The 15,787-nt window shown below is 33.4% G+C and overlaps 1 protein-coding gene across 3 annotated transcripts in view; it reads left to right on the top strand.

Moving 5' to 3' along the window:
- DIAPH2 (diaphanous related formin 2) overlaps positions 1-15,787 on the top strand; it is a 988,957-nt gene that overhangs the window by 448,229 nt on the left and 524,941 nt on the right. For all 3 annotated transcript variants that reach the window (XM_087859798.1, XM_087859797.1, XM_087859796.1), the window contains 2 exons: positions 6,945-7,046; positions 13,905-13,999. In XM_087859798.1, the coding sequence (XP_087715924.1) occupies positions 6,945-7,046; positions 13,905-13,999 (197 nt within the window). The remainder of the gene's footprint in view (positions 1-6,944; positions 7,047-13,904; positions 14,000-15,787) is intronic.

Raw genomic sequence — 15,787 nt, 5'->3', positions numbered from 1 at the left:
ATAGCTTGAATAAGGTATGTCACAAAGGTTAAAGATAAACAGAAATAACTTCCACCACCTCATTTGTCAAATACTAGGTTGAGGTAAGAACCATACTTCCATTTTGGTGTTTAAAACATCACTTCAAACAAGGGAGATTCTATCGAAAGTCTCTAAGTCAACTTTATTTGTCCTCCTTAAAATAAACATTACTTTCTGAGCTATTGAGGCCCAATTGAAAATATACATTAACTATGCACGTTGTTAAACATAGTGTTCTGGTGACATTTAGCAGTGTTCAGCAATTTGCTTAATGAACAGGTGTACAAGTATATTATTTATGCAGATGTTAATTTGCAGTAACATGTGCTTCCTGATTTGGGGGGTTCTTGTCTAAACTACAACCAGTGAAAAAATAAAATAAATAAACCATCACTATAAGATTTGTTCCTTAATTAGGGAATCATTACAAAGTATGTATGTGTGATTCCCACTGTTAGAACCATTAATGTGCTGTAAACTTCAGGAACACTCCTGGTAATGCCATTCCTATGGCTTCAGGTACGATGCAGGTGACAGAAAGAAATCTACCTTTCTGTGGGATGCCTTAGTTAATGCACAGCTGTAAGCAATACAGAAAGGGGAAGCTTCACAGCTGTAATATGCAGCACATAAGAGGAGATGGAAATGCAATCTCATGCTGCATATTGTATCAGCTTTCCCTCTCAAGGTTTGGTAAACAAATATGTTATTCCTCACAAAATAGATTCAAAAACAGTTGAAAATAAAATTGTGCTTGCTGACCAAACTGACTAATCTTTACCTGTAGTTTTTATTATTCCCTCCCCTATTGTTTCTGATTCCTGTATATCCTTGGTCCCTGTATTGCCAGGGCTAACAGTTTATAAAGTGTAAATATATATATATAAATCTGGTCATACAATTTTCATTTTTATGTTGAAAAAATGGAAATCTGCATAGGCTAATATAGGAAATGCCTATGTACCAGCCTCCCAGAATGAAAAAATGTTAACATTTCATCATATTTAGTACAGATCTTTGCTTTTAAACAAATAAAACATTAGAGATAAAATTGAAGTTTCCAGGGTTTTAGTTGTTCCAGTATCACTTTCCTCCCCCAAGAAAAGCAGTCATTAATCTGCTAAGTATTTGTTCCCTGTTTTTAGAATTTTGATATATACGTTCACACACACACACACACACATACACACACACATTCACACTTTATAAACAATACATATGATTATTCTGTTTCATTTTTAATTTAGATGAGTGTTATTATAATGTATGCAGTATTTTCCATGATGTTTATTTTTCCATTCAAAATTGTAATTGGGATCTGTTCTTACTGGAATATTTAGCTGTAGTACACTCACTATAAATGCTGAGTTGTATTCCATTATGTGAATATACCACAATTTATCCATTTCATAACCCCGCGGCATGTGGATTGTTCCCACTTTTTGTACTGTTGTAAACATTGCTGCAGTGAACATCCTTGTCTCCTTGACCATTTGACCTATAAATGGAAAGATTGGGTTATACTTGTGCTAAGCACACCTTAAATGTATTAGATGATAGTAAATGTTTGTTTTATATTTGTTATCCTAATCTTTACTACCACTGTTGGCACAATCAAATTCTTATTTTTTTGCCTCCTCATCCATACTTGGTAGTACAAGACTTCTTTGTTACTTCCAATTTGATGAGTGTGAAATGGTATTTCATTGGTTGTTTTCATTTGCATTTCTCTGATGACTGGTGAGGTTGAGCATCTTTTAATTACTTGCTATATGATCTTGAGCAAATGACTCAAGTCTTCTGTTCTGTAGTTTCCTCCTTTATAAATTGACAATGGTAATACCTATTATATGAGATGACAGAGGAGGTATTTAATAAAAGGTGATTTTGGTGGTGATTATGATGATTGTGATCATGGTTACTACTAGTAATACTATCACTGTTATTGTTGTAGTTCTTAATATTATACTTTCCTCTTTTGTGTGATCTATATATATATTCCTTTCTCTATTTTCTACTATATTTGTATGATATTTCCAAATTCAAGGATAAAGAGAATTAAAAAATATAAAATAACAATTAGAGAAAAAAATTATTGCAGCTATCACACAGAAATCATAGGTTTTCCCTGCCTGCCATTGTCATGCTTGCACTCTTTTTAACATGAAATTATTTGATGTTTAACACCTATTTCAACTAATACATGAAAAATTATTTCCACATAGTTAGAATCACTTCTGGAATGTATACAAATGGAAAAATATGTATTTATGTAGGGAGGTCACAATTCTTATATTGATATATCTAGAACAAGTTGGGTGTTCACTTGTTGGATATACATATATATATGAATAAAGTTACATAAATAGTTTTAGGTGGCTTTTAACACTACTGTTACTGGCTTTATTTGTCCTAGTTTTGTATAGAGTATACTTACTAGGAGGTGTCGTATTTTTACTTCTCCACATACTCCTTATAATGTGATGTAATACATCAGTTGATGCTGATTTAAGATACAGTATTTGTTAATATGAAACTGCTTCCAATAACAAAGAGAATTTGCTGAGTGATATGCATATATTCATTCAAACTGTATTGTTATGGATAAAGAAAATTACAAATGTTAGATATCTTGGAGATACTTCCCTAATTAGTAGTTTACATATGACCATGTATTTAAGAAAAATGAGCAGACATTTAAGTCTCTATGCTTGTGCCTAGGCTCACACATAATAGGTATTCAACAAGTATTTGCTGGATAAATGAATGAATGAATAGTATTGATGTTGACTTTAGGAATCAATCTTTCTCACTGGAATTTTGAGATAAAGTTGTTATAAAAATTATTATGATTTATAGTAGTTATCATTATGTAAATCATTCAATGTTACCCATTTATAATATCTTAATATTTACAACAACTTACAAATATCTTGTCACATGTTTTATGTACCCACTGAGATAGCAGAAATTAATAGGGGATTGATGAACATTGCCTAAATTAGATCAGGAAAAGATTATAGCCATGTTTATTTATGTTAATGAGTATCCCTCAACTGTAAAGTAATAAATTTATAGAACAATTGCAGATAAAAATCCATATATTAAAGGAAATATAAGAATAATTAATGGGCATTTTATCTTATATAATTAGTATCTTGATGTTAACATATTTAATAATAATACACATCTTTATTATACATCATTATCTTTCTACAGACAGTATTTTATGATGTTTCATTTTATTTTATTTTTTTTTCGATTTTTTTTTTGATGTTTCATTTTAATTTGGTCAATTAGCAGTGACAATTTAAGCACTCAAATTAATCCATTGGATTCAAAAGCAGTGACTATATGGTTTTTCATTTGCATATGGAGAGATCACATTTGATTATAGGCCTCATTATGAACATGAGGATCATAGGACCATTGATGCCAAAACCATTATTTAAGTTTTTGTACTGAGATTTAAAAAAATCTCTTCAGTCCCATCCAAATAATTTTGAATAGCAAAATCACTATAATTTAAGTTTTTACATTATAATTTTTTTGGCATAAGCACTTTTCACATGAGATCTACCTGTTCACAGATTTTTAAGTGCACAATACAGTATTGTTAACTATAGCTACAATTTTGTACCACAGATCTTTAGAACTTACTCGTCTTATATAACTGAAACTTTATACATGTTGAATAGCAACTCCCCACTTCCCCTCCCTCAGTCCCTGGCAACCACAATTCCACTCTTTGTTTCTATGAGTTTGACATTTTAGATGCTTCATAATTATGCAGTATTTGTCTTTCTGTGACTTGCTTATTTCACTCAGCATGGTGTTCCCCAGGTTCATCCATGTTATTATATATGGCAGGAGTTTCTTCTTTTTTTTAAGGGTGAATAACATTTCATTATATGTATATACCACATTTCTTTATTCATTCATCTTTTGATGGACATTTAGATTCTTTCCATATCTTGGCTGTTTGTGAATAATACTGCAGTAAACATGGGAGTACAGCTATCACTGAGATTCTTATTTCAGTTCTTTTGGTTATATACCCAGAAGTGGAATTGGTAGATCATATGGTAGCTCTAGTTTTAATTATTTGTAGAATCTCCATAGTGTTCTCTATAGCAGCTACACCATTTTACATTTCTACCAACAATGCACAAGGGTTCCAATTCCTCCACCTCATCCTCACTAACACTTTGTTTTGGTTTTGGTAAGAGCCATTCAAAGAGCTGTGGGGTAATATCTCATTGTGGCTTTGATTTGCATTTCCCTCGTGATATTGAGGGTATTTTCATATACCTATTGGCCATCTGTATGTTTTCTTTGGAGAAATGTCTATTCATGCTTTAATTGAGTTAATAAATTGCCCATATTTTAATCAAGTTATGGAATATTTAATTTTTTAAAGCATTTGAAACATGTAATAAAAGCATTCTAGGTCAAATAACATTTTGAAACATTATGAAAGCAGGATATTTTTAATATCAGAAGCCTTTAATACTATCTGGATAAGTTTCATGTCATTACCTCTCTTCAAATTCTCTAAGCCTGTGGTTGTGATCACTAAGGAATGCTTTTAATGACAAGAAAGCCAAAGGCAGTAATAGCCACTGTTTAATATTTACTGATCATGGCAAAAACTTTATTGTTTGTGAAAGGCTGTCTAGTTAGGGAACTATTTTAAACTAGCTTTGCTCTAGTAATTCTCAAAATAGCAGAGCCCAATCATGAAATTCTTATCTTCCTTCAACCTAAGATAAAGCCAATTTACATACTACAAGGGAAATATATTAGGATTTAAGCTATTTAAAACATCTAATCTTAATTTTAAACAACCTGTTTATTTGAAAAGGGGAGAAGTTAGAATATATTTTAATGAAAAAAAAAAGCAAAAATATGAAGTCATACAAAATGAGCATTATATGTGTCTGGGTTACTCCAGAGTCTCATTAGTTTGCAGAAAATCTTAAAATATCCACTATACTACAGCATTTTCATCCTATATGTACTTGGTTAACTAGTGTCCCATAGTGGGGTTTAAGGCATATTGGGAGATTAGGACAGTTTTCTTGACACTTTCTTTGGGAAAAGTTTTCTGAATGGTTCTAGAATTCATTTAAATATGATTCAGGTGTTTGTTTGTTTGTTTGTTTGTTTGTTTTAACAAGGGGTATGATTCTTGGGGCTGTCATTTCATTATATACAGTTATATTAACCTGGGCATGGCTTGGACTTGAGATCATGATTTTCAAGTGTATTTATTATCTAGTCTGCTTAGGCTCTGTATCGCTTTAGATAGGTCATAGTGGTAAAGCCCAGAACTAAATGATAGCACTTTAGTTATTCAGGTAATTAACTTTATGTTATTTTTTTCTAGGAAGTTCACTTAATTTTCCTATATTTTGCACCATTAAAACAAAGGGGGTCTTAATGGACTTGCAGTATTTGCATTCTATAACATGTATAGAAAGTTTTCCAAATGCTAACAATCTGTGAACACATAGCTTAGCAAAAATGTACTGTAGTTGTGTGTTGCTTTTCCTCTAAAGAAAATCAGTAACTCATTTGTGATCTCTTTAACAAAAATCAGATGAATTAAAATAATAAAAATAATGATTTCCTTGAAATGAAATTATATTTTTAAAAGTAATAAGCAATATTATTATGGTCATATGATTCAATGATGAAGTTTAGCAGCATGAGTTTGGGGATAAAAGCATATCACTACTTGCATGAAAAAAAGGTTGGCTTTACTTTTCTCATATTTTTTTTTTAAAGATTTTATTTATTTAACACAGACAGACAGCCAGCGAGAGAGGGAACACAAGCAGGGGGAGTGGGAGAGGAAGAAGCAGGCTCCCAGCAGAGGAGCCCGATGTGGGGCTCGATCCCAGTACTCCAGGATCACGCCCTGAGCCCAAGGCAGCCGTTTAACGACTGCGCCACACAGGCGCCCCGACTTTTCTCATGTTTTTTAATGGTTCCATTACCTACAACCCTATTTTTATATTAGAAGTAAACTGACAACACATGAGTACAATGGTAGCTGTGGAATCTTTGTGTAGGAGGGTTTAGGGATTTGCCATAAAGCTTCATTTTCACAGCAGATAACCACATTGTTTTTTTTACTTTGGTTTTTGAGATGGGTTTTCTGGGATAGAGCTAATGGAGGTTATGGGGAGCTAAAGCCACTCCTTGGTACTGCTACTTCTCACAGTTTCAGGTCATTTGAACTGTTCAGATCTGGAGGATTGCCTTCTGAATAGAGCATAACTAAATATTTTCTTCTAAGAAGGTAAATAGTACTAAAAACTGTTATGGAGACAAAGATAACTTACTCAAAAGACCAAGACTTTGAGGTTCATTAATTATGTGCATGCAAATGGTGCTGTTGTGCAACTTCCAATGGTTCATATTTATTCTTCAAAACAATCTCAGCAGGATTTTTTGTATGGCAACCTGTTCAGCAGCTAAAGTTACTTTACATACTTCAAAGCATTTCTACTGAATTAAAGACATGTCTAAATTTTAGTATATTTTAGGATAGATGCATATCAACCTTTTTCCTCAATTAGTCCAAATTAGGGAGATTTTACTATATATTTAATTCCAGTGCTGTGGTAGGTACCTGGTAAAGGAGTAATGAATGTTGCACATTAGGTAAGAAGCTGAAATTGATTTTTGGTAGTATTTGCTTCTCTTTTCTGCTTAAGTGCTGTTATTTAATTTGTAGGGAAACCTCTAAATAGGTTTATATTATTATGTTTATCTTCTTCCTTGAACTAATGAAATAAACCCATTTATTGATTTTTGGCATAAGCTTTATTAATGTAGTTAATATGCCTTACTAATTTATTTCATGTGATTGGATTAGTACCATTATTGTTTATGAATAAACGTTTTTTCTTTAGTTCAAAAGAATGTAGAAGCTTCAGAAGAAAAGAAGATCCTACCAGCAAAGAAGAAAGTGAAAGAATTGAGAATTTTGGATCCCAAAACGGCCCAGAATCTGTGTATGTGATATTTTCTGTATAAGGGGTGGTGGTGGTGATGAGGAGTTGTTGAACATTTTTACACAAAGCTGTAGCTGATTTGAACAGATATATTTAGCATCTACTAGAAACAAAATTGTGTGTAAACATCACTTGAGTTGCCTTTTTATCATTCAGCCAGAGTGGAGACCATCATAATTTAGTCTTCCTCAGGACAGTTGAAACTTATGCATAATAAAGCTTTGGAAAATACTGATAATTAATCACTGTTAGAAGACAAAGTGAGACATAAGGTTCAATCAAAGAGTTAAAAAGAGTTATTTTTTCCCTTTCTGCCTAGACCTAGGTGTGATAGTTTTGGAGTATTCACTGGTTACATTGGGCAAATCCTTTTATTGCTTTGACTTTATAGTTGAAGTAATTGTGATGTTAGAGAGTGAAATTATTAACCACTGCAGTTAAGAACTGATTAGTGAACCAGGGGGAGGAATTAAGATGACGAAGGAGTTGAGGGACCCAAAGCTTGTAACAGCTCTTGAACACAGCTAGGTAGTTATCAAATCATTCTGAATGCTCAAGAAAATAATTGGAGGTCTGAGAGAACAAAAACTGCAAGTCAACAATTAGGAAAGCTACCACCTTTTGGAAGGAATAAGAAGGGGCAGAAGGTTTATTTATTTCCATTATAACTTATAACTTCCCTAATCTAGGGAATACAGACATCAAAATCTAAGAAACACAGAGACCTCCTATTAAATCTTAACAAAAGCTGACCATCGCTAAGGCATACCAAAGTCAAATTCACAAAATAAAAACAAGGAAAGAATCCTGAAAGCAGCAAAGGAAAAAAAAAGTCCTTAAACTACAGGGGAAAACAGATCACATCACAGCAGATCTGTCTGCAGAAAATTGGCAGGCCACAAGAGAGTGGCAGGATATAGTCAACGTGGTAAATGGGAAAAATATGCAGCCAGGAATTCTTTATCCAGCAAAACTGTCATTCAGGAGAGATAAAGAGTTTCCCAGACAAATAAAAACTAAAGGAGTTCATGGCCACTAAACCAGCCCTGCAAAAATTATGAGGGTGAATCTTTGAGTGGAGAAGAAAAGACCAAAAGCGGCAAAGACTAGAAAGGAACAGAGAACATCCCCAGAAGCACCAACGCTACAGGTAACACAATGACACTAAATTCATATCTTTCAGTAATCACTCTGAATGTAAATGGACTAAATGCTCCAATCAAAAGACATATAGGGTATCAGAATGGATTTAAAAAAAGCAAGATCTATCTATATGTTCTCTCTAAGGGACTCATTTTAGATATAAAGACATCTGCAGTTTGAAAGTGAGGGGCTGGAGAACCATCTATAATGCTAATGGATGTCAAAAGAAAGCTGGAGTAGCCATTCATATATCAGAGAAACTAGGTTTTTAACCAGAGTGTAATAAGAGATGAAGAAGGGCATTATATCATGAAAAAGGGGTCTATCCATCAAGAAGATCCAACAAATATAAATATTTATGCACCCAAATATATAAATCAATTAATAATAAAGATAAAGAAACTCATTGATAATAATACAATAATGGTAGGTAACTTTAACACCCGATTTAGAGAATGGACAGATTATCTAAGCAGGAAATCAACAAGGAAACAATGTCTTTGAATGACACACTGGACCAGATAAACTTCACACATATATTCAGAACATTTTATCCTAAAGCGGCAGAATGCACATTATTTTTGAGTCTTCATAGGGCAACTACAGAGTAGATCACATACTGGGTCACAGTATGTGACTTGTGACAACCTCAACAAGTACAGAAAGTTCAAAATCATACCATGCATAGTTTCAAACCACGACACTATGAAACTTGAAGTCAACCATAAGAAAAAATTTGTAAAGACCACAAATAAATGGAGGTTAAAGAACATCCCACTAAAGATGAATGGGTTAACCAGGAAATTAAAGAAGAAATTTAAAAATTACATGGAAACAAATGAAAATGCAAACATGACACTACAAAACCTTTGGGATGCAGCAAAGGCAGTCATAAGGAAGTATATTGCAATACAGGCCTACCTCAAGAAACAAGAAAAGTCTCAAATACACAAGCTAACTTTATACCTAAAGCAGCTAAGAAAGGAACAGGAAATAAAACCTAAATCCAGCAGAAGAAGGGAAATAATAAAGATTGTAGGAGAAATCAATGATATAGAAACAACAACAACAAAACAGTAGAACAGATCAACAATACTAAGAGCTGTTTCTTTGAAAGACCCAATAAAACTAATAAACCCCTAGCCAGACATATTAAAAAAGAGAGAGAAAGGAACCAAATAGATAAAATAACAAATGAAAGAAGAGAGATCAGAACCAATACCACAGAAATACAAACAGTTATAAAGCAGTACTATGAAAAATTATCTGCCAACAAACTGGGCAATCTGGAAGAAATAGACAAATTCATTGAAACTTACAAACTACCAAAACTGAAACAGGAAGAAATAGAAAATTTGAACAGACCCATAACTAGTAATGAAATTGAATCAGTAATCAGAAATCTCCCAACAAAGAAGAGTCCTGGGCCAGATGCCTTCCCAGGGGAATACTACCAGACATTTAAAGAAGACTTAATATTATTCTTCTTAAACTGTTTCAAAAAATAGAAATGGAAGGAAAACTTCTGAACTCATTCTACAAAGGCATCATTACCTTGATTCCAAGACCAGACACAGACCCTAGTAAAAAGGAAAATTATAGGCCAATATCCCTGATTAACATGGATCCAAAAATTCTCAAAAAAAAAAAAAAATACTAGCTAATTTAATTCAACAGTACATTAAAAGAATTATTCAACACGACCAAGTGGGATTTATTCCTGGGCTGCAGGGGTGTTTCAATATTTGTAAATCAATCAATTTGATACACCCCATTAATGAAAGAAAGGATATAGACTACTGATCCTCTCAATAGATGCAGAAAAAGCATTTGACAAAATATACCATCCTTTCTTGATAAAAACCCTCAAAAAAGTAGGGATAGATGGAAAATGCCTCAACATCATAAAGGCCATATACTTAAGACCCACAGGTACTATCATCCTCAATGGGAAAAACTGAGAGCTTTTCCTCTATGGTCAGGAACAAGACAAAGATGTTTACTGTCACCATTACTGTTTAACATAGTACTGGAAGTCTTAGCCTCAGCAGTCAGACAACAAAAAGAAATAAAAAGCATTGAAATCGACAAGGAAGAAGTCAAACTTTCACTATTTACAGACAACACGATACTCTATCTAGAAAACCTGAAAGACTCCACCAAAAATTGCTTGAAGTAATACATGAATTCAGCAAATTTGCAGGATAGAAAATGAACGTGCAGAAATCTGCTGCATTCCTATACACCAATAACAAAGCAGCAGAAACAGTAATTAAGGAGTTGATCCTATTTACAAGTGCACCAAAAACCATAAGATACCTAGGAATAAACTAAAGAAGTAAAAGATCTGTACTCTGAAAACTATAGAAGAGTTATGAAAGAAATCGAAGAGGACACAAAGAAATGGAAAAGCATTCTGTGCTCATGGATTGAAAGAACAAACATTGTTAAAATGTATATACTATCTAAAGCAATCTACACACTTAATGCAATCCCTATCAAAATACCACTATAATTTTTCACAAACAATCCTAAAATTTGTATGGAAGCACAGAAGACCCTGAATAGGCAAAGCAATATTGAAAAAGGAAACCAAAACTGGAGGCAACAAGATTCCAGATTTCAAGTTACGCAACAAAGATGTAGTGATCAAGACAGTATGGTACTGGCACAAAAATATACACAGAGATCAATGGACTAGAATAGAAAACCCAGAAATGGACCCACAAGCATACGGTCACTTCATCTTTGAGAAAGCAGGAACGAATATCCAATGGAGAAAAGAGTGTCTTCAACAAATGGTATCGGGAAAACTGGACAGCAAAATGGAAAGGAATGAAAGTGGATCACTCTTGTACACCATACACAAAATTAAATTCAAAATTAATGAAAGACCTAAATGCGAGACAGGAAACCATCAAAATCCTAGAGGAGGACACAGGCAAAAACCTCTTTAAGCTCAGCCATAGCAACTTATTACTGGACACATCCCTGGAGGCAAGGGGAAAAAAAGCAAAAATAAACTATTGGGACTTCGTTAAGATAAAAACCTTTTTCACAGCAAAGGAAACAATCAACAAAACCAAAAGGCAGCCTACACAATGGGAGAAGATATTTGCAAATGACATACCTGATAAAGAGTTGATATCCTAAATCTATAAAGAACTTATCAAACTCAACACCCAAAAAGCAAATAATCCAGTTAAGAAATCTGCAGAAGAAGGGACACCTGGGTGGCTCAGTCAGTTAAGCTTCTGATCCTTCATTTGGGCTCAGGTCACGATTTCGGCTTTGTGAGACTGAACCTCGAGTTGGGCTCCCTGCTAAGGGTAGATTCTGCTTGGGATTCTCTTGCTCCATCTTCCTCTCTTTTCTCTCTCTCTCTCTCTCTCTCTCTCTGTATCTCTGTGTGTGTGTGTCTGTCCGTCTCTTTCTCCCTCCCTCCTCTAAGTAAATAAATAAAATCCTAAAAAAAATGGGTAGAAGACATGAATAGACACTTTTCCAAAGAAGACATCCAGATGCTAACAAACACATGAAAAATGCTCCACGTCACGCATCATGAGGGAAATATGAATCAAAACCCCGATGAGATATACCATCTCAAAGTTGCAGAATGGCTAAAATTAACATAAGCAGTAGGTTTGGGTAAGGATTTGAAGAAAGGGGAGCCCTCTTGCACTGTTGGTAGGAATGCAAACTGGTGCAGCCACTGTGGAGAATAGAGGTTCCTCAAAATATTAAAAATAGAACTACCCCAAGATCCAGCCGTTGCACTAGTAGATATTTACCCATAGAAGACAAAAGAATACATTCAAAAGGGTACATGCACTCTGGTGTTTGTGGTAACATTATCAGCAATAGCCAGATTAAGGAGAGAGCCGAAATGTCCATTGACTGATGAATGGATAAAGAAGATTTGGTATGTATGTATATATATATATATATATATGTGTGTGTGTGTGTGTGTGTGTGTGTGTGTGTATGCATGCAATGGGATATTGCTCAGCCATCAAAAAGAATGATATCTTGCCATTTGCAATGACATGAATGGATTATGTATTATGCTAAGTGAAGTAAGTCAACCAGAGAAAGACAAATTCCATATGATTTTGGTCATATGTGGATTTAAGAAAGAAAACAAATGAACATATGGGAAGAGGGATAAGAAAAAAAGGAGAGAGCGAAACAAAACATAAGAGACTCTTAAGAATAGAGAACTGAGGATTGATGGAAAGAGGACGGTGGGGGATGGGCTAGGTGTTTGATGGGTATTAAAGAGGGCACTTGTTGTGATGAGCACTAGGTGTTGTATGTAAGTGATGAATCACTGAATTCTGGTCCTGAAACCAATATTGCACTTTATGTTAACTAAATTTAAATAAAAATTAAAAAAAAAGTGTTTAGTGAACCTCAAAGCCTTCAACAAATCAGTCAGCCATTAAACATGTTTTGCTAAAGCAGCTGGACAGTTAAACCCGTCTTCATTTAACTAAGCCTTACATTTTACTTTACATATTCTCCCCTCTGTTTTGAATTCAGCAATTTTTTTCCCACAGATTATGTTTATATTCTATGCATGAGAAATTACGACATATCAAGCATATCTAATTATGCAAAGAAATACCATGGGAGTTTATTTTGTTAAGGGATTTGCCATAGGGAATCAGATTAAAATAAAGAAGTCATCATTCTCCTGTGAGTTGGAATGGTGCTGTCAGGAAAGAAGTCTCCTAATAGTTGTGAATGTGTACATTGCTTAACTGAGAGTACATTTTCTTTATAAAGTGGATGCTCAGTACTTTAAAAAAAAACACAGTATGATCTTAATTGGTAGTTGAAATATGTCAACATTATTTAGGTTATGGAGATCTCACGTGGTGTTTATGTCTAGGTAATCATTTGCCTTGACAGTGAGGATTTGTTTTTTCCTTTAGGCACCAGTGAAATTATATAGACCTTTACATGAAAAAAAAAATTATAGGAATATATTCATGTTCTGGTGATAAGAACACATCAATGTTCATTAAAATGTGTGTTTAGTGGAAGTTAAAGTGGAATGAGTTGTTGAAAAATACTTTTTGAATTAGGTGAAGCTTTTCTCAGTGTAATCTGTTGAATTATTTCAGTATGACATAAAATTTATCCAATTAAGAAAAAGTTGAGAGGGAAATTGTGAAAATGTAGTACTACTGATAGTATACCACGTGATTTTCAGCAGGAGTTCATATAACACTGATGATTCAGACACTTTAATTTTTTCTTATGTAGGAGAATCACAAAATAGATTGATATGATTCTTTTTTGTATTTGGTTACTTTATTGTTATTCTTGAGAAGCGTCTGACAATAGCCATATTAAATTCAGTGCTGAAATAAAAGGCCAACTTGAAATAAACTCTCTCATGAGTCATTTTATGACAGCTTGATCTAAAATGCATAAGCATGTAGTCATCAGCATTATTAGTAGCGGTTTTAATTTCTATATAAGTATGTACAACCTGTAAACATTAGAGCCTGAAGTAGTAGGCCATTTTGCCTAGAGCAGTAGTGTAGTCTCTCAAATGGAAACCACTTTTGTTTGTTCCTAATTGTAAATTAATATTGGTGACAAATTTCATTGTTTTGAGTCTATGAAAATGAGAATAAGGTATTTATTAGGACTTTAAAATTTCGATGCTGTTCCATTTTTAATAAAATCTACTTTTATTTTAAGCTATCTTCCTAGGATCATATCGTATGCCATATGAAGATATAAAAAATATTATTCTGGAGGTTAATGAAGACATGCTGACTGAAGCCTTAATTCAGGTAACTTGCGTATTTTCCTTTTAAAATTCATTTTCACAGGTATTTTAGATTGTTATTTTCTCAATGCAGTTGTGGGAAAATGTTCTTCTATATTTTGGTAATAGAATCAGGAGTATCTAGCTTTGTTACCAGTAAGAGTATTGAACATAGAAGATCTATGTTTCTGCCTATCATTCACTGTATATAAAATTGCATGTATTTCATCATCACAATAACTCTGTTAAGTAAATATTGTTATTATAATTTTATGGATGGTATAGTGGGGAAGTCAAAAGGTTATATGCCTTGCTCATGATCAATTGGTAAATGTTAAAGTTATTCTTTGTTAGGCACATAACATGTGCTAGGAATTGTGTCACTTTACATATTTTATCTCGTTGAATTTTATAACAATCCTATGAGGTACAGACTATTATCTTCATGTTACAGAAAAGAAAACTGAGGCTTAAATAGATTGCCCAATGTCACATAGATGGTAAGTGGCAGAGCAGAGCTGGGATTCAGAACAAAATCTCTCATGGTTCTAAATCTATTGCTCTTTCTGTTCCATTTTTCTGCCTTCCATGAGCCAGTTATTTTAGCTTGCTAAATCTCTGTTTCCACTTCTGAGAATACAAGTGTAGTAAACCAAATAATGTGCTCTGTAGAATAAAGCACTATATAAGATCTAACATATTTTTACAATTCTTGGTATGTCTGGTCCTGTCTAGTTTAATTTCTAGAAGGAAGAACTGTGAAGACATAGTCATTGTAGGGTTTTTTGTTGTTTGTTTTTGTTTTTTTATTTATTATTATTTTTTTAAAGTCATTCTCTCCAAGTTTAATTTCTTAATATTGAAATCATATACATAGTCTGCAAAATGTGTCAGTTTCTGTATGTTACGTACTACAATCTTTATTTCTTTGCTGCTGACACAGTGCACGTGTGCCTAAAATGTTTAAACCAGTAATAAAATATTAGGGACAAATTTTAAAATGAAAGGTAGAATGCTTAAAAAGTGTAACTTTAGCACTATGTTTAAAAATATAAAATATTTCATTGTAACAAATAGCTGGTTACTCAATTTATGGCTACCTTAAGAACCTTAAGTACTGTCATAGAGTTACCTGCATCATGATGGATATTTTATTTTTTTAAATATTTTTTTATTATATAAAAAAGTACATCCCTGGTTTTTGATGTAAAGTTCGATGATTCATTAGTTGTGTATAACACCCAGTGCACCATGCAATACGTGCCCTCCTTACTGCCCATCACCAGCCTATCCCATTCCCCCACCCCCTCCCCTCTGAAGCCCTCAGTTTGTTTCTTAGAGTCCATAGGTAGGAGAAGAAAGGGATAAAGAAAGGGGGGGTAATCAGAAGGGGGAATGAAACATGACAGACTATGTTGTTTGTTTTTAAGCCATAAAGATTGCTTTGATTTTAAAAAGACTTGGGTAGTTTGTGTTGTGAGAGTTTTACCATATTGCCCTCAGACTGTCTCTGAATTTCAGAGAACCTGTCTCTGTCATTTGAGCAGACTAAGTGTATATGGAAGTTCCTCCATTTTGTAATGTAGGCTTGTGTTACAGATTACCTCATGTAAATTTTTTAAATGTACATATTATAATATAAATATAGATAAATAGAAATTTATTTTTTAAGGCTAAGGTTTAATGAGTTTATGTAGGCTCTTTATTAACGTGACATACTTACGTTAATCTCAATAAGAGTTACACTTTGATAAATCCCCCTGTGGAAAAGTTTTAAAAAAAGTGTTTTTCTGTGCAACTAGCAAGTGCATAT

Source organism: Ursus americanus, chromosome X (genome assembly GCF_024610735.1).
Source record: "Ursus americanus isolate L20-20 chromosome X, mUrsAme1.1.p, whole genome shotgun sequence".
Lineage (NCBI taxonomy): Eukaryota > Metazoa > Chordata > Mammalia > Carnivora > Ursidae > Ursus > Ursus americanus.
Note: the sequence above shows the minus strand (reverse complement) of the source record. Positions and strands in the feature narration are given on the sequence as shown.